We start from the raw sequence: 26,592 nt of genomic DNA, 5'->3' as shown, positions 1-26,592 counted from the left end.
GCTCTCCCCCTCAGAGACCTCTTGTTCACTGTCAACCCACAGCAACGGGCTTCCTTCCCGCTGCTGTGCTGAAGTGGTTTTTGTTAAGTGGTTTTTGTTAAGGTTACGTCTGATTGCTAAATCCAATAAAGACTTTTCTTAAATAAAATTGCTTTAATATTACCAAAAATAAAGCATGCATGTTGTGAAGAAAATAGGTGACACAAAAATTTACAAAGTAAAAAAAAGCAATAAGCCACCCCAAAACAAAGGCATACAAAGTAAAACTTGTAAGACTGCTTTCCTCCCTCTGTTCATCCATGTCTTTTTTTTTTTTTTAAAGATTTATTTATTTATTTATCTATCTATCTATTTTTTTATTTATACAAGCACTGGGCACAGTCAGAAGCGCCAGAGGGTGAGAGAATTCACCAGAGCCAGAGCGGGGAGCAGAACAGGCAGAAGGACCGAAGCACACTGCTGAGGGGAGCAGCGGGCGGCAGGAGAGGTCTGTGCGCCATGTGGGACCCTCCTCCGGTGGCCAGGGAGCAGCCGGGGATCGAACTGGCTCCGCAGAGGCCGCTGGCAGCTTCGCAACCCAGCGCTCAACCGCTGCGCCACTGGGGAGGCCCTGTTCATCCATGTCTTATGTACATTTCCCAGACTTTCCCCCATGCATATACAGACACACTTTCCTTCTTTAATAAAAAATTAGTTCAACTGGTTAAATTGTTCTGTGCTTTAACAACGTGTCTTGGACTATTTCACATAGTCTGGAGCCATCTGACTTTTCAGTCACCATCTAGTAATAGTCCATGCTATGATTGTGTCATGATTTATTTGATAATTAGCTTACAGATGAGTATTTAGGTTCTTGCTAAGAGCATCTTTGGATGTAGATTTTGGGCAACTATATGAGTATTTCTGCAGCTAAATGATAATTTTTCAGAGTCATATCTGTGCATGCTTAAATTTGGATAATTTCATAATATTTGCAAATCAAATAATTATGCTGTATGCCTTAACCTTAAACAGTTATGCATACAATTATTTCTCAGTAAAACTGGAAAAAAGTAAAACAAAAAAGAAAAATATGGATAAGTGATGATTATATTGCCCTTCAAAAAGATTGTACCAGAAGTGATCCCACTGGCAGCTGGTACAGGTGGATGTGGTTGATTCAGGCACACCAGCAGTGTCCTCGCACCATTCCGTTGTTTTTTTAGGGCACGCCAACAGCTTGTGTGTTCACCGGTAACAAGAAGGCATTTGTAAAGAGAGGATGGTTGCTGAGACAGAGGACGATTTTGAAGGACTATTGGAAGAATTGGCCAATAGTCTATGATGGCCACCTGGTCTATGACGATGACCTGAGCAGGCAGGGCGTTGAGGACATGGTCCACATATCAGAAGACTGTGTTAACCTCTGCATGGGGCATGAGTGTCCAATGCCAGGATATTCAGCCTCCAGATGGAAAGCCAAAAGACTGTATGCTGCAGATTGTTTGCAAGATGGGAAAGCTGTCAATGTTTGTGCAGAATGTACAGGTGACTGGTCTGGAAATTTACACTCCAGGATTCCAGGACAAACATAGCTGTGTTGGCTCAGAAGTCATGTTTGATGAGAAGGTCATGGCTTCATCCTCACTCCCTTATGCAGCTGATTCCACACCAACCCCCAAGGTGTCTGACTGTGATCCACACAGGTGCATATGCTCTTTGGAATTTAAGTAGTTGAAGCTGCAAATGGGCAAGTTTATGCTCTGCCCGGCCAGTGCTTGCCTACAGGAATCATGGACAGCAACCTGCCAGCCAAGTCTTCATTGGTGAGTAGTACAGAGGCAATGACTGTGATCTGGTGGTGGGCACGCTGGCAGGCAGCCACATGCATGACCTCAGAGCCTCTTGTTCTAGCCTCCTTGAAATCTTGGTAAGCATCACTGCTCACACCTGTGTGCAATGATATAATTTTCAGGGCATTTATGTTGGTGATAAATGTTTTAGATAATAGTTTAAAAGTACTTTTGAAAGTAGTGACATTATAATTATAATGAATCCATGTAAATACCACAGAGAAAGGTTTGCATTGCTGTTTAGCGAAACACGGCCTCTTTAACAGTGCTGGCTTTTCCCCAGAGTTTCCTTCATAGGACTCTCAAAATATTTTATTTGAACATGAACACCTGTTTTGAAAGGCATTTTCTTCTAAGAGTTAGGTGTAGTGCTTAAGGGATAATTAATTTTAGTGCTATGCTAGCAATATGGTGATGGATGGATGAGTGGTAAGAAAAACTGCATCTTCTTTCAATTCACTGTAAACTTTCACAGCTCAGACCAGTGCTGGCTGCATGTTGCTTCAGGGGTTGCAGGATGAGCTACCAGCAACTTCTCCCAAAGCAGCGTTCTGGAGCCTGAGGGTGTCCAGCAATGCTGGCTGCTCAGGATGCTGAGGGATAGTCTCCCTGGACAATGAAGCTTGATCTTTTTCTTTTTGATGGTTTATGGTAGTAATCACTGGGAGATATCACAAATTAGGATTTTATTTGAACCTCAAAGTTTTTATTTTTAGGAATGTCTAGCTATGTAAAAAGAACACTATATGATTCTATATAGATGTATACATTGCTGTAGGAATGGTGACATGAAGCCATAACAAATGTGTATTGAAAAAAATTTTTTCAAGGTTTTATTTATTTATTTTTGTGTGGAAGAACTGGGGTGCAGGCCAGAGGTGTGGGGGTGTGAGAGGATTCATTAGAGACAGACTGGGGAGCAGAACAGGTGGATCTACTGAAATACTCTGCTGAGGGGAGCCGTGGGCCAGACAGGAGAGGTCTGCTGTGCCACATGGGCTAGCTTCCTGCACAGGGATCACCTGGGCCACCAGGGAGGCCTGAAAAAAAATTTTGAGCCTCAAAGTTTTGGGGTTTTACCTTTAAAATTCAAAAGAGACGGGCCTCCCTGGTGGCGCAGGGGTTAAAATCTCAGTGCTATCAAGCTATCGCCAGTCACTGCAGCACAAGCTTGATCCCCGCCCAGGGAGCTAACCCACATGGCGCAGCAGACCTCTCCTGTCTTGCCTGCTGCTTCCCTCAGCAGTGTATTTCAGTTGATCCATCTGTTCTGCTCCCTACCCTGTCTCTGCTGAATCCTCTCACCTTCCTGCACTTTTGGCCTACAACCCAGTTCTTCTATGAATAAATAAAAATAAATCTTAAAAAAAATTCATAAAAGGCTATGACAATGATAAAACAGGTGGAGGAAGATTTGCTTTACTCAGTGACTTTATGGTTTTAGTGTCTGCTTGTGAATTTCTCTGCCATGAAGTGTACTTCGAGGTCACTTTTCTACTTGTTGAGAAAGTTATGCTGAAAGCGTGGAGGGAAAGTGAAACAGGAGCTGCAGTCACAGTGTCCTCATGTGAGGCCTCTGCTCTACCTGCTCACCCTTGGCCAGTGCCCCTGACTCCTTGGCTTCTGCCACCACCCAGTGGGGCCCAGTGTCTTTCATGTCTCTAGCTCTCAGCTTCACTAAGCTTCTCTTCTAAGTGCAAACTCCCACATACACTAACCTCTTAAGGGCCTCCAAGTGCTGCAGACTCCAAAGTCGACCCGCCTCATGGAAACCCCTGACATTCTCCCGAGTGTCCTTCCAGCCATTCCTCCACCCAAGCTGGACATAGTCATGTCCCCTACGTGCCCCTCGTGCTTCCTCTCCACAGAGGCTGACTCCTGCCCATCTGTCTTGATCAGTGAAACTGCTCCTCACCACCTCCACAGTGTTAGCAAAGCTTTGTTCTCTCTCATCTAATGCAAAGCCATGCCAGAACTGCGGATTCCAGAGTGGGCTGTGTTCCAGCCCATGATGTCACTGAGGGGTTGCAGGCCTGGGCAAGGTATTCAGTCTCACTGGGTCTCAGCTTCATCATCTGAAAAGTGAGGGTGATGAGTGCAGCTACTACTGCACAGGTCTGTCACGCGGATGAAAAGAGTCTGTATTTATAAAGCACTTAGAACGGTCTCAGCTTATAGGTTGCCATGGCTACTGTTACTATCAACTGCTACCACTACCCCGGTACTGTTCCCCTAAGTAACATCTGCTCCCCTTCTTTTCCCCCCTCAATCCATCTTCCACTCTGTTGCCAGGATTATTTTCCTAAATTATGAATTGGATGATACCTTTTCCCCTTCCAACGCTTCAAGGGCTCCTGTTACCCTGAGGTGGCGTCAAACTCCTGAATAGGCACCTGGTCATCATGCACCGGGTCCTGTGTGCTTTATTCTCCAGCCTCATTACAGTATGCCCCCTCCCTTAGAGCCGTTAACTCCAGCCATCAGGAACCACCTGCAAGGCCTCCCTCCACCTCCCCAGAGGCTCTTCTGTTCCCCCACGCCCAGGTATGCATCTCCCTCTTCCTCGGGGTACTCTCCCCCCTTGATCTGGCTGGCTCTCTCTTTCGTTTCCCAGTTCAACCCAGTTTCACCTCCACAGATCACCACGCCTCTCTGTAGTCCTCTGCACCCCAGCTTACCTCTATTGCAGCATCCTTGGTGGGGTTTTGTAATCACCTGTTGGCAGCTTCTTCCTCTCCATTGTGAGGTTCTTGAAAGCAGAGATTTATACATGTGTATTTTATCTCTGTACCCCCAAACCAGTTACGGTGTTGGCATATCCAGGAGCTTAATATCATTTTGCTGAGCACTGAATGAATTGACCAACTGGGGAAAGTGATGTATGACATCTATTGAAAAAAGTAATTATGTAGCCCAGTTTCCCCAGGGCAGCCCCACCTGTAAGCACAAACATCAATAGTGATAACCCCAGGGCACCGGCTCAGCCCCATAGGCACACACGGGGCTCCATCCCAGCCTAGTGCTCCCTGGGGTTGGAGAAGTCTTTTGGGGACATTTCTAAAATGCTCCTCTGGGAGCTGCTGTGCTGGAGGTGTCCCCTGGAGCCGGTGCTGAGGGACTGGCACCTTCCCAGTGCCAGGGTCCAGGGCGGTCTCTGGTAACCTTTGTGAGACTCTTTGCAGGAGGAGGGTCCCCAATGTTTAACAAGCTTTCCTGGTTTTTCTGTGGAGCTTGGTGTTCTCCATTTGGACTTGGTGAGGACTCTTTGGGGGGCAGTGTTGAGCTAGAGGTTGGTCCTCAGCATTATCCTCCTATCCCTCCCAAACAGGCAGAAGGTCAAGTTCCCCCCTTTCTGGCCCCTTATTTCCTTCTAATGAGTTCTCGTTCAGGAACATCTTGCTTCCTCTTTGACCATAGCCCTCTTCCGCATCTGTTCTGGAAATCCTACTAGAATATGTCTTCTGCTGGAATAAGGGCCTCACCCTCACAAAAGTGTCTGAGCAAGTCTGGCCTCTAGGAAGGCCCTGCTGCCCTTTAGGGTAGGGTAGGGGTGATTCTGTTGCCTGATTACTCTGGGAGCTCCAATCCTGCCTCCCCTCAGCCCCTCCATTCCCTGCCCCCCACCTTGTTACTGCCTTTGCTAAGGAGAAGTTCTTACCAGCTCTCCAGGGAAGGAACTGCTATTGCAAAACTCTTGCTTCATGACATGTAATGGGATGCAACTCTGGGTGGTCCTAACCCCAAGAGGCAGTCCCCTAGCTCTGGTAAGAGTCACATGGTTGCCCAACTACTGGCAGGCCATGTGAGATGGAGAGCACAGGGGTAGTATGCATGACTATTTAGGGCCACAGAGTCAGCCTTAAAGCCCAAATAGGCAGCAAATAGCCTTGTCATTGAGTGGGGCACACTTCTTCTGAAAGCCTATTTTCAGAAACACCATAATTGAGTACCTGGTAAATGACTCACAATTTGTGTAGGACTTCTCAAGATGCCAGAGGATATGAGCCCTCATCAGCTGTCTTTATTGAAGCCCAGCTGAAAATGCTCCACACACAGATCACCTGGACTAGCATCTCCCTTCAGTGCTCATGCTCAGGACTCATCATATCACCGCAGTGGTGGGGAGTGAAAGACAAAGGGGCCCAAACCCCCATGTCTGTGTCTTTTCTCCTGCCCCCCAAATCAGTGCTCTAGGGAATAACTGAGATGCCACACACTGTTGGTGTGTGTGCGTGTGTGTGTATACAAAGTACAACTTCTTTGAGTAGTTCTTTGGGGAATAATTTAGCAGTTTCTTAAAAGTTAAACACACACACCTACCAGTCATTTCATTCCTAGGTATTTACCCAAGAGAAGCAAAGGTATATGTCTGCACAGACACTGATCCACAGATATTGTAGGACACTTATTTGCAATAGCCCTAAATTGGAAATAATCTAAGTACAAGATCTGGCAACAGGTAAATATGTAAATAAATCGTAGTATATCCATGCAGTGGAATATCACTCAACAAGAAAAACAACTTTTATTTTTTAGAAAGGCACATACAGCACCTCATTTGGATGTGTCTGGAGCCTTGGAAACCTGACTACCCTATAATTTCCTACAAATGGATTTTGAGAACTTGTTTGGAGGTTGTAGCGGGGAAGTGCAGCTACTTGTATAACCTTGACTAAAGAATGATCCATCTCTATTGAGGGAGGCCAGGCTCTTCAATCAAGCATCCAGGTTCGGAAGGGACATACATGGAACAGTGAGGGAGGGAGGAAACAGCTACCAGCCACCCAGATCAGCCAAGTCAATGCTGGTGATCAGTAGGGGGACCAACATTGAAGCCAGATCATTGTCACATCCTCACAAGGAACAACTGCTGCAGGCAACACCATGGATGAATCTCAAAATAATCACGTTGCATGAAAGAAGACACACAGTTAAGAGTATATGTGCTGTGATTCCACAGACATGAAATTCTAGAAAATATAAATTGGTCTGGTGAGGGAAAGCAGATAAGTGGTCTTCTAGGATGAGAGGGGGACAGATTGGCAAGGGCAGGAGGAAATGTTGGGGCTGAAAGATGTTTATTCTTTTGAATACAGCGATGGTTTCAAGAGTGTATAGTGAAGTCAAAACTCACCAAATCATAGAATTTGTACAGTGCATGACCTGTCCATTGTATCTTGAGAAATCAGTTCAAAACAAAACCAGATTCTTGAAGTGGATTCTAGACAGGAAGCACCTAAGGACTCCGAGGCTGTGCAGTGCCGTGAGGGTGGGCGTGATGGGCAGAGCCTCAGGGGAGACATGTCAGGGCGCCTGGATCTTATTCTTGGTCAAGGACGTACTGACGAGATTTTAGAGAGGATGGTGCCCAACTCCTTGTGTTGCAGAAAAAGCTGGGAGGGGCCTTGGCTGGCACAGCCCAGCTGCCGGGTGGTGGAGGCGGGGCTGGAACTCGTCTAGGGTGCCAGCCCTGCTCTTTCCATTCTTCACACCAGTCTGTCTGTCCACACAGGGCTGTTGGCTTTAGGTTACCAGTTTCTAGAAAATAGGACTCATCAGACCAGAAGCCCAGAAGGGCTCATGGTCGGGTGGGACGGGGCGGCCCAGCCCTGGGCAGGCCCTCAGATGTCCTGAGCTTCACGTTTCTGGGTGCAGGCAGGACAGTAGTGCTCTCTCTTCTTGAAATCCCCAGCGCAGGCATGGCACACTAGGCCTCCGCACAGACTAGGGAGCAGAGGTGGGAAATCAGGGAGTCAAGCATTGTGTATAGGTGAGGAGTTGAGGGCAGGGCGCATCATCGGGTCTGTTTCTCACCTCCCAGCAGAATGGCCTCTGGTCTCCCATTTCCTAGAGTGTCCTGATGCCCCCCCACCCCGGAGCCCTCTAATCCCAAATGGCAGGATCCCCCATGGCCCACATTCCTCTTGCTGCTGCTTGTTTTGCCACCAAGAAGGTAAGAGGAACAGCATCCTGGGCACAAGAAATCTCTTCTCAGGTGAAAACCCCACCCACCTGTCTATGCCCCAAAGGGCTACAGAGTCCCATCTTCCAGGGGACCAGTCCTTGTCTGACCCTGTTCACTGCTCTCCTTATCACCCCTAAATACCGGGCCAGCTTTAAGTGGCCTTCAGAAACACCTAGTTCCTGTGGCCCTCCCGTCCCCAGAGCGAGCAGGGAGCTGTGGGCTGCCCCTGAGGAAGCATGCCATGCCTGTCTCATACCGGCATGGGTACCGCCGAGAGAGCCGGCCGAAGATCTTGCTACAGCAGACACAGCATCCCGGGGCCAGGGACGAGAGCTGCTGGACCTTCTGCCACAGGTGGTCCTTCTCTCTGACAGGGACGGAGGTGGGAAGGGGAATACAGGGAAGTAGATAGAGAAAAATGTAGAGGGAGCGAGAAAGATAGGGAAAGAGATGCAGAGATAGACAGTGACAGAGATACAGAGAGCAGGAGAGACCAATATAGAGAAATACAAGGAGACAGGGAAAGAGACACAGACATGGAGAAAGACAGAACAATAGAGTTAGAGTCACGTGTAAGAGATCGGTGAGTCTCTAATCTTTTGGAAAGATGGTGGTAATACTCAGCTCCCCCTTGTCCGACACAACCGTAGCCCATTATTTAAGATCCTGTTCATAGCCCAATTCCTCCGAGGAGTGCCCCTTGATCTGCAGAACCCCCAAGGGTTCCTGCTGTCGAGATTATAGGCCTACAATGCCTATTATTTCTTATTTGACACTTAGTACAAATTTCCTTGTAGTTTTGTAAGTTTATGTTTCTGCTAAACTACTACCTTCACTTTATTTATAAAGGATGTGTAGGAATATTTGATAAAACTTTTTAGTCCAAATGATACATACACATGACTTAAAGATCAAATCGTACAGGAGCGCTTATATCAAAAGGCAATAGACACACTCCCCACTCCTCATTCTCAGAGGCAACCACTCCTTTTAGCATTTACTCTGTGGTGGCATTTCCATATTTAAGTAATAGGCTCACAGCTCTACTTCTTGACTTGTCAACAGAGACCATCTGCTGTGGTGCTCCTGCCCAGGATAGCAGAGGATTTAGTTTATTTCTTACCACCCTTCAAGTTCTCCTCCCCTTTCCTCACAATGTCATTATATCCCTATTTTTGGTTCCTCTATGGTTACTATTATAATGTTACATAATATGCTCACACATTTCTTTCTTTCTGTCTACTCTCACATTCTATTAACTACTGATGGTGTTTTATATGACTGCCATTCCATAATTCGTTGGTGCCCCTTCTCTTCAACTATTCTCCTTCTTCCAACTTTTGTCTTCCATTCTTGCAACATCCAATATGGTAGCCACTAGTCACTTGCCCCTTGTGTCTATTGAAATTTATCTTAGTTTTTTTTTAAGATTTATTTTATTGATTTATGCATACAAGAACTGGGATGTAGGCCAGAGATGCGGGGGGTGAGAGGACTCACCAGAGACAGAGTGGGGAACAGAACAGGCGGACCTACTGAAATACACTGCTGAGGGGAGCGGCGGGCAAGACAGGAGAGGTCTGCTGCACCATGTGGGTCAGCTCCCTGGCCAGGGATCAAACTCATGCCACAGTGGCTGGTGATAACTTGATATCACTAGGACTTTAACACCTGTGCCACTAGGAATGCCCTAAATTTATATTGAAGTTAATGAAAATTAAACCCAATGAAAACTTCAGTTCCTCAGTCATCCCAGCCACTTTTGAAATGCTCGATCACTGCATATTGGGAAAGGTAAACAGAAAACATTTCCATATTCACGGAGAAGTTCTATTGGAGTCTATTCTATACTTACTATTGTTTAGGTGGTAATATTTAGTTCTGTTCTATAATTACAATGGCCTGCTGTGCTTTACCTTTAGGTTAATTCAAATATTGAAAAAAATCAATGAATGGTATTTACAGTATTAGACAATACATAAATATATTGGTTAAGCAGAGTTAAACTGATGAATCTCAAAATAATCACGTTGAGTGAAAGAAGTCAGACAGGGAAATAATTTCTTGGAACTTATTTGTTTTCCAGGACTTTCTAATTGCCTTTTTTTCCCCTCTTGCATGACTTGCCTGTCACACAACCTAATTTTTTTGCTCCAATTCTCCATCATATCAGGTATTCTATTGACTCTCCTCCTTAGAGACTTTTCTCCTGGGCTTTTGATACTTCTGCTGCAGTCGAGACTGACTACTTTCTGGGCTGGCTGCCCCCTGCTTATCTTGGGAATTCCCTTTTGTTCTCTCTTGGCTAGAGCTACTGTTTCCTGAATCCCACATCTTCTTTCTTGGCTTACTTCCTAGTTTTCTGGAGCACATCCTTAACTAACTTCCAAAGAAAGGCTATGTGGGAGGTGAATATTTTGTGACCTATCTGTCTGAAAAATGTCTTTCCTCTATCACCTCCCCTCCCCAGTTGTTTCATAATTTGTCTGTACATAAAATTCTAGGACAAAGTCATATTTTCTCAGAACTTGAAGGTGTTACACCATTGATTCTTAACATTTGTTACCTTCTTCTTCTTTTATAAGTGACCCATCTTTTAGGATACTCATCTTTGTTTTACTGAAAATTTACAATGATGTATCTCAGTGTGGAATTTTTCCCTTTTTGTTTGTTGGTCACTCAGTGAAATCTTTAAATCTGAAGATCTGTGTCCACCAGAACTGGGATAATCACTCATTTCTTATTTTGATAACCTCCTTTATTTTATTCTGTACCTGGCCAGTTGCAGACATAATTAGAGCCCCAGGATTGACTCTTTGTCTCTCATTACTTCTCTCATGTCTTCCATTTCTCTGGGCTTCCTATTCTACTTTCTGAGAGTTTGACTCATATTTCTCTTCTTATTCCAGTGAACTTAAAAAAAAATTCAGTGATCATATTTTTAATTTCCACGAACTCTCATCTTCACAGAAACTTGTTTCGCAGAAAATAGATTTTTCTCTGCTTTTTTACTTTTGTGTCTCCCCTTTATGTTCTAGATTTTTCTCAAATGTCTGAGGATCCTTGATTGCCATTTTATGTTAAGAAAGAAGGGGTTGGGCCTCCCTGGTGGTGCAAGGGGTTAAACACAGTACTGTGAAGGTACCCACAGCCTCTGCAGCACAAGTTCCATCCCCAGCCAGGGAGGTGACACACATGGCGCAGCAGACCTCACCTGTCTCGCTGCTGTTCCCCTCAGCAGTGTATTTTGGTCAGTCTGCCTGTTCTGCTCCCCACCCTGTCTCTGATGAATCCTCTCACCCTCCACACCTCTGGCCTGTACCCCCGTTCTAGTATGAATTAATAAATATATTTTTTTAAAAAAAGAAAGAAGGGGTAAAGCTGCTGAATCTCCAGGCACTGGATAGAATGCCCAGCTTTTACTAGGAGGGACTGGGCAGGAGCTACCTGCCCCACCAGACTCTCAACACCAAGGAGTGCTGTTCTTTCATTTGGGGCAACTACATTTCTGTTTTGCCTGCTCTACTGAAGGGTAGGACCCTGATTGCCGGATATTTGGCAGCTTGAGAGAAAGGGCTGTACAGCAAGGGCTGTACTCTGGTCTTTGTGATGACTTTTTCATTCAATTTTCTTGACTTCTGCTCCTCATCTCACTCTGCCATCTGCATTCCTGGCATCTCTGGGTTCTGGCATCTCTAAAGTTCTAACTTGGGCTAGATCCAGTATCTACTTTTTCAGGCATTTCTGGCTTCTGGAAATTAGCTGAAATCTCTCATTTGTGGCTGGATTTTCCACCTTTCTCTCTGTTGTGAGTTTTATTATTATTATTTTTACAATCCTTTTCGTGAGAACTCAGGATGGAGAATGCATGACATGTGGTGGGTCTATCATCTTGACACAAAAGTCAACTCTCATGGCTTATTTCCTTTCTCCCTCCCTCCCCTCTTCCTGTTTCTTCTCCTCCTCCCCCACTCCCCTTTATGGTCATATCTTCTGTGATGCTTCTGCAAGGGACAATATATTATGTAGTTTGGGGCCTTGTGAATAATTTCTTTAGTGCTGGGGAAAATATTTGTCTCTCATGAAGAATTTAGACAGCTTTCTGTGTTTTGCTTTTTGTTCCTGCTGCTAAGATGCTCAGTGCTCAGTTTTAACTCTAACCTTAATCCTAACATTTTGGGGACATATATTCTTTTGCCTTCTATTAAATCTATTTTTACTTTAAAATCACACAAAAACACATACACTTTATATATGGCAGATATAGGTCATATATAAAGACATAACTATCTCTATATATCTATATCTTTTTAGATATATATTTTTTATTGTTAGCTACCTTCAATCTTTATGAGATATACAGCTAATTTTTAACATCTCTCTTCCTTCAAGTCGACAGTTCCTCAGAGGAGAACACTCCTTGATTCTTTGTTCTTTCCAAGTTGATTTCTCCCTTTTCTTATCTTCAATAGCACTTGCATTTTGTGCAAAAGGATTTAGTTCTAGATGACCATGCAGCAATTTTCTGTTTGTATTGGACCCTGGGTCCCAATGATCTTTTCCTGAACTAGATAAAGGATAATATAAATGTGAATTTTCTCCCCACTAGACGAAGGGCAGAGACCAGACTTTATACCTCTTCTCCATCCCTTGTGAGCTCAGTGGTCTGGAATAGATCCCAGGGAGCTCTGTCTCTGGATCCTAGCATAGCTGACCTGGGACAGATGTGCAGGCCCACTGACCTGAAGAAGTCTAATAGGCAGGCAGGAGTAGGACAGGCGACAACCCTGTGGTTACCCTCCTCCTTGGTCTTCCAATCCTTCTGAACCCATGGGTTCCTTTCCCATCTCTTAACCTTAGTGGCGTGTGTGTATGTGGGGTGGGTTGAAGCAGAGGGATGAGCATCAGAGGACTCTATGCAATTTATATGCTGTGTGTCCTGGTGGCCAAGTCAGCCTCTCTGACCCTCATTGTCCTCATCAATAAAATGGGGATAATAGCAGAGGTGGCTAAAAGAAGGAAAAGAGTTAGCATATATTAAAAGATTCGGAACACTGATGGCTGTTAGTGGAGTAGAATTTCCATTCCCAAGCCTCTATAGCCCATATCATCCTCTTCTGCACCCCTGCCCCACTGTCCCAGCCCTTACTGAATCAGTTCCAGCACCCGCCTCTTCAGGGCATGGACCAGGTCCCGCTGCCCCCCAAGCTCCTCAGCATACATGGCGTCCCTCTGCTCAGCCTCCTGTTGCTTCTGCTCCAGTTCTGCTTGCAGCTGGACCCTCTCTTCCTGACACCTGGGCACAGGAAAGATCAAATTCTGAGGGGGGAAAAAGCACTTGTGACTGAGCAAGGCTGGGCTTCTGCCTGACAAAGAGACTTCTGGGGGATGGTGGCGGTGCCTCCTGCAGCCAAAGTATACACACACACACATGCACACACACACATACACACAAAATCACATGCATATACCACATGCATCACACCACATTCCACATATATTCCTACACAATGCAACACACAAGACATAAACATACATGCACAGCATTGCACACATATTGCACACAACACATACACACACCACAACACACATATAACTCACACATTTAGTGACTTCCTAGAAAGCTTCCAAGAAGTGGACTGGATGGAAAGGCCCCAGCTGCGGGGAGAAGGTCTTACTCCATCACTCAGGCAGTAGGTTATTGTGACGGCAGATACGTCATGCTGCCTGTGACCTGTGACCTTGGGGTGCATGTGTATGTGTGCCTGTCACCCTGTGTTGAAGGGCAAGATGCTGCCAGAGGCATGGCAATTAGTCGAGCTATTTATTTTTAAGATGCCACAGTGGAACCTGCTGTGGGGAGGAGTTCTGGGAAGACCATGGAATCAAACTGACAGCAGGTAGCCACTGACATTCAGGAAGGGGCAGTTTCTGCAGCCTGAAGAAAGAGGGTTCTGGTGCTCAGGCTTTGGGTCAGGGTCAACATTTGAATTTTCATGAACATTCTAGTCTTCAGGTTCCTTGGGCATTAGTTGCTGACTTCGTTTTCCTGAGCTAGTTCCCTCGCCTGGAGATTCCAGGGCCTCTGGTGTGTTCAGCACAGACCCTAATATGACCTCTGTGGCAAGCAGGTGTCTTTGTGGTGAGAAGGAACATCTATTAAGCACCTACTGTATGTCCATGGCTATGTTAGGTGTCAGGCACAGAGTGATGCCCATGCAGCTCCTCGTGGAGCTCGTGGTAGAGCTTGTGGTGTTTTCAGGACAGTGGTCAAAAAAAGTGACAGACCAATACCATAATTAAAAAAATAACAAAACTAAGTATATAACAGGGATAAATGAGGTGCTGAGAAAGAGGCTCTCCTTGAGACTTGCTTGGGGAAGGCCTCTCGGAGAAGGTGATATTTAAGCAGAACTCAAAGATGACAAGTCAGTCAAGAAGAGCAGAGAAGGGCACAGGCAAAGGTGCTCGGGTTGGAAGGAACGTGGCTCATGTGAAGAACACAAAGAGTGTGAGTGAAACTGGGACACCATGAAGGACAGAGGGGGAGCAGCAGACATGTAGCAGCTAGCCAGGGTCTGATGGGTCCCTCCGAGGCGCCAGGTGGAGTGGACTTTACTCCCGTGCAATGGGAAGCCTCTGAAGTATTTTCAGCAGAGGGTGACAGACAATCCTAGAGCAGGAGGGAACGTGACCACAATATTACCATCTACTGAGTACCTACTATGCGCCAGTCACTTGCTTCATTTACTTTTTTGCAAAGTTATGGGACAAGTAGTATAATCAGCACGTTACAGGAATGAAAATAGAACTCCAGAGAGGAGGTGATACTTGCCTGATAAGTGGGGGTAGGGGGTCAGAAATCTGGACACAGGCCTGTTGAACTCTAAGCTCTTTTTACTATCTCACTCTTTCATCCCCGCAGGGGCTTCATTATCATCAGTGGGTCACTGGCATCGCTGCTGAGGGGCAGCAGGTGGGAGCTAGGGAGGGATTGTGAGGCCCTGGCACGCCTCAAAGGAGTTCAGTGCTGCCACCATGGGGTGGGAGGAGGGAGATGTGATGTTTGCCTAATTTTCTATCTAGGACCCTTCCTCTCATACCTGTCCTAATCATCTTGTCTTGAGGTCTCATCCAGAGGGCAGAGGAAACCCATCTGCTAGGAAAGATGATCTCACAGACCATTTGCGTTGGAGGGAGGACTTTAGAGGCTGGCATCTCCTTTTGCAAATCAGAGATCTGAGACCGAGAAAGGGAAGGCCAGATTCCCAGGGCCTCACAGCCAGAAGGTCAGGAAGCAGGTACTGGGTGTCCCAGAGCTCAGTGCTGAGTCTATTTTCATAGCTCCTGCTGGTCTGTTCTGGGCCTGCTGCCTGAAGAATCTGTTATCTCTGATTCCTCTAGCCTGGCTCTGCACCCATTGGCTGCACCCTGCACCCTCAGGCTCTCTACACTGAAGCTAGAGTCCTCCTTTTTAAAACCTAAGTTGGACCCTGAGACTCTCCATTCAGGACTTGGATGGAGCCTTTTGGAGCCCCAGGAGTCTCCCTCTGCTCCTGCCACTCTGGCCTGCTTAATCCTCAGCACACTTCTTCCAGGATGGTGCATTCACCGCCCCAGCCTGGAGTTCTGTTTGCCTGGCCTGCTTTTCCCATATTTGAGGTTTCTGCTCAAATGAACTCCTGTTTTCTGACTCTTGATCTAGAAGACTCTCCAATGACTGCCTGACGTGTATTTCTATTTGAGGATGTGTTGTCTGTCTCCAGGGCTGTGAGAGCAGACATAGGCGTTCTGTTCCTGTTGTCCCCGTGCATATCCGGCGTAGAGGCACCATAAATGTTGTTGGCTGACTGCTGGGCCCTGGGGCACTGTAGTCGCTGCCTCTGAGGTGCCCATCACCAACTTGATGACCATGTTCCCTTCCCAGGAGTGAGGTGTTAGTCCCAAGCTCCTTGGGTTCCAGGAGGCAGGGAATGCATCCTCCTCCCAGCCTTAGGAGCTGCTGTTACTCACTGTCTGCATCCTACTGGCTCCTCAGTAGACGCCCCAGCCCATGCCTGTCTCCTGAACTCCTCCTGAGGGCCCACTCAGCAGCTCCACTTGGGTGTCTAACAGGTGTCTCAAGTGTAATGTGTTTCCAGCTCAACTCCCGAACTTTACCCACAAGCCTGCTCTGCCACAGCAGACAGTCCCTGGCGACTCCAGCTTTCCAGTTGGACAGGCCAGAGGACACCAAGTCACTCTTGACTCCTGTCTTTCTCTGAGACCCAGCTCCACACCCCCAGGAGCCTGACCTCACAGCGCCTCCTGAATCCAGCAGCTTCTCTATTGCCCACTCTTCTCAGCTCCCTCCTGGGTGGTCTCCCTGCTTCCACCCGAGCTTCCCCCAAGTTTAGTTCCATAGAGTAGTGAGCACGAGTCCTTGAAAATGTAGGTCAGCCCAGAGCAGGAAAATCTATACAAACAGAAAGCAGATTAGCGGTTGCCCAGGGCTGGGACTTTGGGAGGAAATGGCAGCACTGCTAATGAGTACGGGGTTTCTCGTTGGGGGGAAGAACATCTTCTAAAATTGACTGTGGTGACTGAGCCGCAATGCTGCGGATGCACTGAAAACCACTAAGTTAGTTTTTAAAAAGCATATAAACATTTTTAACATCAAAGCAGTCACATCATGCCCCTCCTTGCTTGGAACTCTCGATGGTTCTCACCTCACCCTGAGTCAAAGTCAAGATCCTTCCAGGCTCTCCCTAAGCCTGTGTCCATCACCTGCCTGCCCTTTCCAGTCACCCTCTCCGTCTTTCACTCCCCTGATATTCCTAGAGCTTGCCATGCCCCTTCCCACCTTAAGACCTTGCCTCTTGCTGTTTCCGGAACATTCCTTTACCATGTGTCCAAATGGCTCACTCCTCTATCCCTTCAGGTCCTTGCTCAAATGTTACCTTTCCAAGTTGGCCTTCCGTGGTCCTGCCGTCTTAAATATCACTAGCAGATCACATCCCCTTCCCTGCTTTATTTTTTTTCTCCTTAGAACTGATCACAATCTGACATTCTATAGATTTCACTTGCTTCTTCCATTTATCCACTGCCTCCACTAGAATGGAACTTCCACAAGGGCTGGAATTGTCTATTTTCTGCTCCAGAGTATGTTGGGCACATAGGACAGGCCTGGCACCCAGGGGACCCTCTGAGGGTTTGTAGAATGACTGAATGATGGCCAGGATGACATATGACAGGACAGGGGTCTGAGACAGGGGTTCTCCCAGCTGCAGGGAGCAGCCTGGGACTGAGTGTTCTCCCTGGAGTCTCCCTTTTGCTCGCCCCAGCCTGTTCGACCCTCGCAGAAGACCCTGAGATGGGAAGGTCCCTGCCTTCACATGGGGCCTTAGTCATGTGGTCTTTGCTCACTAACCCACTGGGCTCAGCTGAGTATCTGATGGGAGGAGCCGCCAGGGTCCTTTTTGGTCTGGTTCCTGGGCCCCTGGGCAGACAGTCATTAGACTGCCCTGTGATTCAGTCTGAATCACCCCCACTCAGACTCCACTAGGGTGTGGAGGGGAGGTGGAGGTGCTGGCGCCTCCTGGCTCAAGGGTGGGTGTCAGGCATGCAGGAGAAACAGGGATTGTGGCAGGCTGTGGCCCAGAGACAAAGGGAAAGCCCCAGTCAGATCAAGGAAGATCTCCTGGTGGAGATATTTAAAAAAATAGATGAATGGAGACACACAGACTGAGGGGGAAGGTAGAGACAAAGCCAGGCAACTTTGGGCCTTGAGGTCAATGTGGTAATAGGGAGAAGAAGCCACTGGGTGAGAGGTGCTGAGGGGAAGAGAGGGAAACACTGGCTAAGAGACAGTGTCCAAGCGCGCGGCCTGGCTCAGCGGCCATGTCTGGAGCTCATCCTTCTGCTAACAGTTGGTGCTGCTTGGCTCGGGCGGGATCTTTGAGTCTTAGTTGCCTCATCTGAAAAGTGGGACTTCTTAGAGGGCCTCTCTGATAAGGCTGTCTGAGGAAGTGCCTAGAACCATGGTAGGGAGGTAGTAAAGAGTGGGCAAATGAGACAGTAACCAGTAGGATTATGATTATCAAGAGAGAGAAAGGAAAAGGAAAAGGAGAGGCAAATAAACAGAGGGAAAGAGGGAGACAGAAAGGGAGAGCAGGGCAGGAGTATGGCGGGCAGAAGGCAGAATGGGCAGAAAAGAGAGAGGAGAGCTCAAAAGAGGCATCAGAAATGAGCAACTGTGGTGGGAGGGGCAGCAGTCATAAGAGGCTGATCCCCTCCTGGGGTTACTTGAGAGGTCAGTCAGGGAGCAGGCTGGCAGAGGGGAGGGGGGAGCCCCTGGAGAGCAGTTATGCCCTGCGTGCCTCAGCATCCCAAAGATATGCCCAGTACAGGGCCTGGTGCCCAGGAGGTGCTAGAAGGAAGCATGGTGGCATGACTGCTGAGGAGAGCAGGAGCCAGGGAGCATCTCCTGGCCCTCAGGCCTCCTGGCTACAGGCCCATTCCTGCAGGTGGTTGCCAAGGTTACCTGCTGAGCTGTTCCTGCAGGGCTTTCAGCAACCCCTCCTGCTTCTTCAGCAGCTGCTCCTGGTGCTGGGTCTGCTCACAGGTCTTCTGGAGCCCAAGTCTGAGACTCTGGGAGAGAGGGAGGGAAGGAGGCAGGGAAGCTGAAGGAAGAGAGCAGAAACCCCAGCCCAAGACTTGACCCAACAAACATCCCTGAGAGACAACTGTGGGTGGAGGGAAGGACTGGGGACAGTGCTAGGTCCCAGCCCTGTGTGAGGCTGGGACCACCATTTCATCCTTCCCTAAAGGACAGAAGTTACTGATTTCAAGGACATCTGCCTAGGGAGGAGGGTAAAAGAGGCTGGGAAACAGGGCCGCCCTGGCGGCGCAAGGGGTTAAGACACAACCTATGAAGCTGTCCGCAGCCTCTGCGGCACCTGTTCAATCCCTGGCCAGGGAGCTACCCACATGGTGCTGCAGACCTCTCCTGTCTTACCCGCTGCTCCCCTCAGCAGTGTATTTCAGTCAATTTGCCTGTTCTGTTCCCCACTCTATCTCTAGTGAATCCTCTCACTCCCTGCACCTCTGGCCTGTACCCCAGTTCTTGTATGCATAAATAAATAAATCTTTAAAAAAAAAGAGGCTGGGAAATAATCTTGGGTCACCTCTAGAAGCATTTACAGTGACACATTCTGAGAAATGAGTTGTTAGGTGATTTTACTGTTGTGCAAACATCATCGAGTAAATACACAAACCTAGATGGTATAGCCTACCTCACACTGAGGCTAGATGGTATCGAATATTGGGACCATTGTCATAAATGCATTCCAAGTTAACCAAAATGTTCTATGCTACATGACTAGAGTGGCGAGGTGGGATTTGCAATAGTAGAACTTAGACATTGGGAAGAAAGCTGTCAATAATGAGGAAAATGGAACTTGAGAACAAGTAACTGACCCAAAGAACTGCTGGGGATCTCAAACTTAAATGCCTACAGAGGTAAGGCAGATAGTACTGATGAGTCTGGTGTAAGGCAATAGGGAGTGGTGGGGGCTGAGGTGAACAGAAAAAGGCACAGCTTTTCAAAGGTGCACTCAAATAATAATAATCCAATGCAGGTCAATAAAATTTAGTCTGTGGACTAGAATGGTCCTTAGGCTACCACTGAGGACCCCCACCCATGGGACAGTTAGAGAGGAGAGAGTAGGCAAGTTCTCACCTTGACCACAGCCTGCAAGTTCACCTCTTCCTGTTCCACCTTTCTGGTCACACTGGTCACTCCTGTTTGCTCTTGTGGCTTCTCTATGGTAGAGCTTTCCTTTGTTTGTGGGTCCTGAAGCACCTGGTGTTCCCCTGAAATGCTAGATGCCTTCTGCTCCTGCCTGCTCCCTGACACTGTGTCCTCCATGGTGCCTATGGGACTGGGGGTCAGCAGCCTCTGGACACGACCCCAATCTGCTTCCCTCTCACGAGTATTCTCTGCTGTTCTCTGACCCTCTGCCCTGGGAAGAACCCCTCTGGCCTCAGCCTCAGTCCCCAGTATCCCTTTCAGTGCCCCTCTGCCCCTCTCCTCCTGTCCCTGGATGTTGGATATTGAGTTCTCCAGGAAGATCCCTGTTTTGGAGTCTTCCTTCTCCTGGTCTTGCTGAAGCTCCTTCCATTTTGGCTCCCACCTGTCCTGGGGGGATACGAGGCTCCTGGGGTCTTCTCTCTTCTTTTCCAAAAAGGAGGGAAGACACTTGAGTTGCTGGGACCTGGGGAGTCCAGTCCACCTGTCTTCCCTGGGTGCCTCTCGCAGACAGTCGACTTGGCTGGCACGTGTCGCCTGTGACTGGACCCCTTTGGGACCTTCATGTGTGGTTAGGATCTGCAGAGAAGCCCCCAAAACCATCATCCGTCTCAGCACCAATTCACTGAGCTGGAGCAGAGCAGCCACAGCCCTCACGCAGCAGATTTGCTAGCTATATGGATTCCTGGCCCTCCCACTGGAAGTATTGATTCAGTAAAGCTAGAGACGGCCCTGGAATCTGAATGTGAACACCCTGGTGACCCAATGTCTCTGCTTTGATGTGGTCAGGGGACAGCAGTGCTTCTCTAGACCCTTCCTGCCTCGCCTCTAGCCCCATCCTTCTCCCTCCTTCACACCTATCTTCTGCATTGATCCTCTCTCCTCCCTCCATCCCTTCCTACCTCTCTCCTCTGATCCATCTCCCAGAACTTGACTTCTTTGAGTTTCACTTTTCTCATCTGCAACATGGGAATAATAATACTTGCCTTGTAGAGCTGTGGTGAGAACTCAGATTGACCAAGAGCAGCAAGAGACCCCTCTACCAGGAAGCCTCTACCGTGACCCATGCGCCTCTGCGCCAGCCCATTTCACATGTGTGCGGCAGCGTGTTCCTTCAGGGTCTGTCTCCCAACCACACTTGGAACTCTTTCAGCTCAGAGACGAGCCCTTGTGGTATCTCCCTCACTCTGCTTAGGGAACCGACAACGCAGCCACCACTGGCTGAACGCGCCACAGGCAGCCTCGCTCTGTGCCACACACACTGTGCATCATCACAATCAGCCTGTGAGGCAGGACAAGTAACTTGTCCGCTAACTATGGTTAGAAAGAGTAGGAGCTGGGACTTGAATCTGGCAATCTGGCCTCCAGCACTCCCTGAGTGGAAGTGAGCTATCTGCAAATTGTCCAGCAGGGGTCGTTCCCTGCTGTTTTCTATGAGCTTCCAGACACCTCTAGCACCTCCTCCTCCCTAGGGCCCCAGTAGCTCCCACAGATGGTGCTAGTGGCCCCTTTCTCTCTCTGATATCCCACCACCTTACGAATATGCAGCCTCTCTTCTTTGTGGTTCCCCAGCCCCCAGATCCACATGCTGGCTTCTGTCTGTCTGTCTGTCCTTCAGTTAGGTCGGGGCTCAGTTACTGCTTAACCTGGAGGTCCCAAGAGAGATGGAGAAGAAGCAGCTCAGAGTGAAGTCCGGCAGAGCACCTGTTTTGGGGAATCTTTGATTTTTCTGGGTCTTCTTCCCTTGGTCAGTCTGGAATTGCAGCAGCTGGACCTGCAAGTGAAAGGGGTAGGGGCACCCTGGGGTTCTCTCCAGCATTTACGTCTCCTTGGATGTTGGCTATCCCATCTTCTCAATCCCCAGTCATGCTTCCATTCTTCCCACCTTCCATTCCATCCCCCTTAGGCGTGCATCCCCCTCCATCCACCCACATGTTCCATCCCAACCACCCACCATTCATTCATCCTTCTAACCCACTCTCTACCCCAACCATCCAACAGCTCTTTAGTGAGCGTATATTTTCTGCAGCATGGCGGAGTAACGTGCAGGTAGGCTGGGGAAAGAGAAGGCTGGGAGGTGGGGAGCCAGGGGATCAGAGAGCATGAAGGGAGTGAGGAGCAGATGGTGTGGGAGACCGAGAGCTTGGACTTGCTTGGGATGGGCGGTGACAACGCCATCAGCCATGGAAGAGAGGCGTCCCTCTGCGCTGCACCCACTCACTCTGAGAACATGGGCCAGGCCCCATCCAGGTCAGGACACTGCAGCTCTAAGTCGAAGGACACCTCATTGAGAGCATAGAGACAGTCCAGGAGGTCTTCCTGGAGTTCGGGGCACACCAGGGGGCTCCGGGGGCCGTACCATTCCCTGTGTTAACAGTCATCAGAACCCTTGGTCTGTGGTCCTGGTGCTGTTCCCTCCCCAATGTCAGGGAATCTGCCCCCCGCCCCACCATAACAATACTTCCCGGGCTGTGGCCCTTTGGGAGCAGAAGGCCCGGGCATCACAGCGCTACCGGCACCCTCTGCCCTTTCCCTGTCTGACTCATTTTAGCCATCTTCGATATCCAGTCACCCTTCGGGGCCAGAGGACTCTTTCACGGAGGAGGGGCCCTGGGCACAGAGGGTGTCTGGAGATGTCCCAGTCCCACCTGGTGAACCCCGGGTCCAGGAGGCAGAGCTGCAGGGACTCAGCCAGCTGCCCATGGGCAAGGCAGAAGCGGATGAAGGCGCGGCCTCTTCCCAGCGGGGTCTTCAGCTGCAGAGTGCATGGGGCAAAGTGGGGGTTAGAACAGAGGAAACTCAGCCCATGCCTAGAGAGAGACGATGGAAGCCAGTGGGTGATGAGAAAGGGTGTCATGGAATTGGGGGCCATGGGAAAGGGAGGCTGGGGGAGCTGAGCCCAGGGATAGTGAGCGCTGAGCAGGTCTGTCAGAGCAATAGGGATGGAGGAGAAGGGGTCAGGCAAGGCAGTGTCCTCTCCTCTCTGGCCCCCTGAGCCAGACCTTCAAGGGCCTGGTGGCAGGGCCCTGTGGGACTAAGGCCGCCTCCCTGCCACTTGGCTCTGGATACCTTGTCCTGTGAGTGAACAAAGCGGGTAGACTCCGTGTCCCCCCGCTGCCGCCCCAGGGCAGTGCAGAGGAAGTCCCAGTAGTCCTTCCGAGGTTTCAGGAAACGCTTCTGCTCTTTCTGGTCAAACTGGGAGCAAGATCAGGGAGAGGGAATGAAGACATGCTTGCTCCTAGGACCTACCTTGTGTACCAGCGTGCCCAGTGGGCACAAGTAGGAGGGAAAGGGCTCGGGCAGACAGATTGACTGCCAGTCCTGGCTCTGCCCTTACTGGCTGGGTGACCAGAAGCCAACTGCTCCACCTCTCTGAGCTTCCGTGTACTCATTCATTGATTCATTCATTCAGGAAATACTAATGAACACTTAATGGTGCGAGGCTCTGTTCTAAGCCCTGGGTTTCCAGCACTGAACCAAATGACTTCTGATATAAATTCTGGAGTTTGTGTGCTGGTAGAGGAAGCAGACGATAAATAGACTAAACGCATGAAACTTAGAGTATGTCAGAGAGTGTTGACTGCTAAGGAGAAGAAATAAGGCTAGGAAAAGTAATAGAAACGGGTATGTGTACCCAAGTATGTGTGTGGTTTACTGTTTCTGTTACAGAATTAGATTAGGTTAGCTGAAGAGGTACCTGAAGAGGTACACTGAAGAGGTACACTGAAGAGGTACTATTCAAGTGCAGATCTGAAAGAAATAAGAAAAGATGTCATCTGAATTTCTGGGGCCAGAGCAATCTAGACAGAGGGAATAACAAGTGCAAAGACCCTGGGGCAGGTGCTTTTCCAATGTGATTTAGGAAGATCACGGAGACCAGTGTGATCACAGTGCAGCAGATGAGGGGCAGGTTGGCAGGAGAGTCACACATGCACCCTGTGTACACACACCAAACACACAAATCTCACAGATATAGAGAAATAGGAAGGATGTGTGTGTATTCATTCAGTTGTGGGCAGGCTGTTTAGCACAACCCCAGGTAGGGCATATAATGGGCTTAGCTTAGCACATAGTAAGTGCTCAATAAAAGCTAGTGGTAGTGATGATTGGGGCTCTGATCAGCAGCAAAGAGGATCAGCTCTAGGACATCCCTGCCTCTGAAACTTCAGTTTTCAGAACAGGAGGCCACACCCAGCACTATGCTCCCTCGTTCAGCCTTGTCCCGTCTCATTTCCCAGGCAGTAATGACAGCCTTCAAGAGTCTGAGGGACACACTGAGCGAGATGAGGTTGTGCACAGTAACAAAGGGGTCAGTGGCTCTTGCCTCAAAAATCTAGAAATGTCCTCCTGGTTCCCTAGGCCTGGAGAGAGGGCAGAGGAGAGGAGGAAAGAAAGCAAGGCAGAAGCAGGGTATGTAAGGGTGGGTCCCACCTGCAGCAGCCACTCCAGGCAGCCACAGAGTCTGTGTAGCTCGGCGCTGGCGTCTGTCACTGCCTGCTGGCCACCCCGGTATCCCTGGAGGACAGCATAGATGGCAGCTGTGGGGAAGATGGCGGACGCAGGCATCAGCCAGTGAGGCTCTGGGGGAGAGGCTCCCAAGACCCCTCCCTCCTCCCCAATCCAGTCCCAGGAAATCTCTCAAGGCACACTCACCTTTCAGGTCCCTGATGATCTTGAGGGCGGCTCCCTCTTCTGTCATGACTATTTGAAAGTGATGTGATTCCTTGTGTCTCAGATGGTCAGGTCAGGAAGAACATTCTGGGTTCAATGCTCCAATGTCTCCTTCTGCAAACGAAGGAATGGGAGCCCCGGGAAAGACCGGGACATGTCTGGGGTCACTGGTGAGTTAACTGCAGAATAAACCCCCAGCTGTTTCTGGTAGGCCAGTGTGGAAAGAAGGCATGGACCCCACTTTTTGGAGCCAGTGCTCTGCTGTGCTCTGTATCTTACAACCTTGAACTCATCCAGTCCCCAGAAGAACAAAGGAGGATGTTATCCCCGCATTATACAAGGCCAAAGCATCTGGAGAGGGTAACTTCCGCTCGCTGTCACAAAGCTACAAAGATGACACCAGAATTTGGCTTCGGTCTTTGTGCCCACAGGGCCATGTTCTCAGCCCTAGCGTGGTGGGTGTGAGCACCGCTGAGTGTGCACACCACATGGGCCTGGGCTGAGGGAAGTCACCCCTTCCCCCCAGAGGGGCCTGGCCGAGGCAGTCAGCCTCCTGGAGTAACACATTCATCCTTTCCTGGGCCCAGCTGATTGGAAAATGTGTGTCTTTGGATGAGAGGGAGGCCCCAGAATTGGTCTGGGCCAGAATGCTGGAGGGCAGAGGGATCAGGGAACCTGCTTTTACTCCTGCCACTCTCCCAGGGGAACCTCTTTGTCTGTATGGGTCTTGGGGCCCAGAGTGGAATACTGGGGCCCCCTGAGACCAGTGGGCTTATTCTGAGAGGTAGAGTGGGGGAACACAGGTGTCCTGTCTCCCAGGCCATGGCTGGTAGCATTTGGGAGTGGCGGGGGGTGGGGGGGGGGGCGAGGAAGCTGTGAGATATGGTGGTGGAGAAAGGAGAGGGAAATGAAGGTGAATGGGGTGGGGGATGGCCTTCAGGGAACCCCAAGCTGGGAGTCAAGGGGCGCAGGTTTCCACCCTGGCTCTGCTACTAATCCACCATGTGACCTTGGGCACATCATTTGCCTTCCTTGGGCCTCAGTTTTCCTATCCAGAGACCAAATGGTGGGACTGAGGGTCTCTGCACCCCTCTGCCCAGAGTATGTGAAATTCACCAATATCTAATTATGCCTCTTCCTCTTTTTTACTCTATCCAGGATCTATCTACCCCTCAAACTTAGTGCCGCTCCCTTTCTCCAGCCACCCACAGCCTCAGGACCCCCCGGCTACTCACCTGGAAGACCTGGCTGGCTGGGGCATGGAGAGCAGGCACTGCCACCAGAGCTGGTCCCTTGTGACTGTGGGCCCTGCCCAGCCCTTCCTGGGATTGGCGCCTGGGGAGTGATTCACACTAGCCCAGCACCCTGAAAAGGGAAGCCCTGCACAGAGGAAGAGCAGGAGCTCAGGGGAGAAGTGGTAGGGGCAGGGCCCAGGGCCCCGCGACAGCAAAGGCGAGATGCAATGGCTCCCCTAAGGCAGTCCTGGTAGATTCACTGTGGCTGCCACGGACTCCAAGGTGGTCGAGGCAGCTGCTGTGCACGTGTCCTGCTGGGTTTCGCAGCAGGCAGTTGCTCCTGTCTTTCTCCCTTATGACCACCAGGTGGCACGTAGAGGCTGTGCGGTGGCACCACCTGATCCTCTGTGATCTTGGCTCTCCCTGTGCTGGAGGTGGGAAGAGGAGGGTCTTCCTACTGGTCTCCTTTCCCACTTCCATCTTTCAAGGGGTACCCACGAGTGCTGGGGGTGCCATCCTCCCAGCCCTGATACCCACCTCTGAAAGGATGGACAAGAAACCACTGGGGAAATGCCGTGTCCAGAAATGGACCAGGTAGGTGGGTTGCACAGGTGGGCTGTCCTTCCCGCGCCAGCTGTGCCCTGGCTTCTTGACACTGGGGTCCTTCTACAGCCTGGTCCTGGGTTTTCCAGGCTGGGCTGCCAGGAAGGGTAGAGAATAGGTGTAGCAGGCACCTTGGCACCCGGGAGTGCTACTAATCTGAGGAACATGCAAACTTAGCTCACCGGGTACCCAGGCTGGGCTCTGCCCTCCTGCCCCTACTCCCTACCTGTCTCTCCTGCTCTGGGACTTGGGCACCTCTGCACACCGCTCAGTGCCCCCTCCCTGTCCCTCCCTCTCCCAGCCCCCCCAGCACCCCTCCCCCAGCTCTCTCATTATCTTTCCTTATCTGCTTCCTGCCTGTCTCTTGGGGGGGGGGTGGGTCTTCCAGCCTCCCAGAGTCAGCACCCGCCACCCGTCCTGGGGTCCCCACCGTCACTGGCTGCCCTCGGCACCGCCCACCCCCCGGGCCCGCACCCCCCCCCCCCTTCTCAGCGTCGC

General features: G+C 49.6%; 1 protein-coding gene across 1 annotated transcript; it reads right to left on the bottom strand.

The window, feature by feature from the left end:
- Positions 1 to 7,453: 7,453 nt before the first annotated feature.
- On the bottom strand, positions 7,454 to 24,308 carry RUFY4 (RUN and FYVE domain containing 4; the record flags this gene model as incomplete). The annotated part of the gene is made up of 11 exons (XM_084227708.1): positions 24,239 to 24,308; positions 24,017 to 24,123; positions 22,655 to 22,780; positions 22,234 to 22,340; positions 21,807 to 21,950; positions 21,290 to 21,359; positions 19,517 to 19,975; positions 18,320 to 18,426; positions 12,947 to 13,093; positions 8,054 to 8,164; positions 7,454 to 7,556 (listed from the first exon to the last, which is right to left on the bottom strand). Exons 1-11 carry the CDS (start codon positions 24,282 to 24,284, stop codon positions 7,454 to 7,456), a joined length of 1,527 nt encoding a protein of 508 aa, XP_084083834.1. The 5' UTR covers positions 24,285 to 24,308.
- Between the last annotated feature and the right edge of the window lie 2,284 nt (positions 24,309 to 26,592).

Source organism: Talpa europaea (genome assembly GCF_964194135.1).
Source record: "Talpa europaea genome assembly, chromosome: 1".
NCBI lineage: Eukaryota > Metazoa > Chordata > Mammalia > Eulipotyphla > Talpidae > Talpa > Talpa europaea.
Note: the sequence above shows the minus strand (reverse complement) of the source record. Positions and strands in the feature narration are given on the sequence as shown.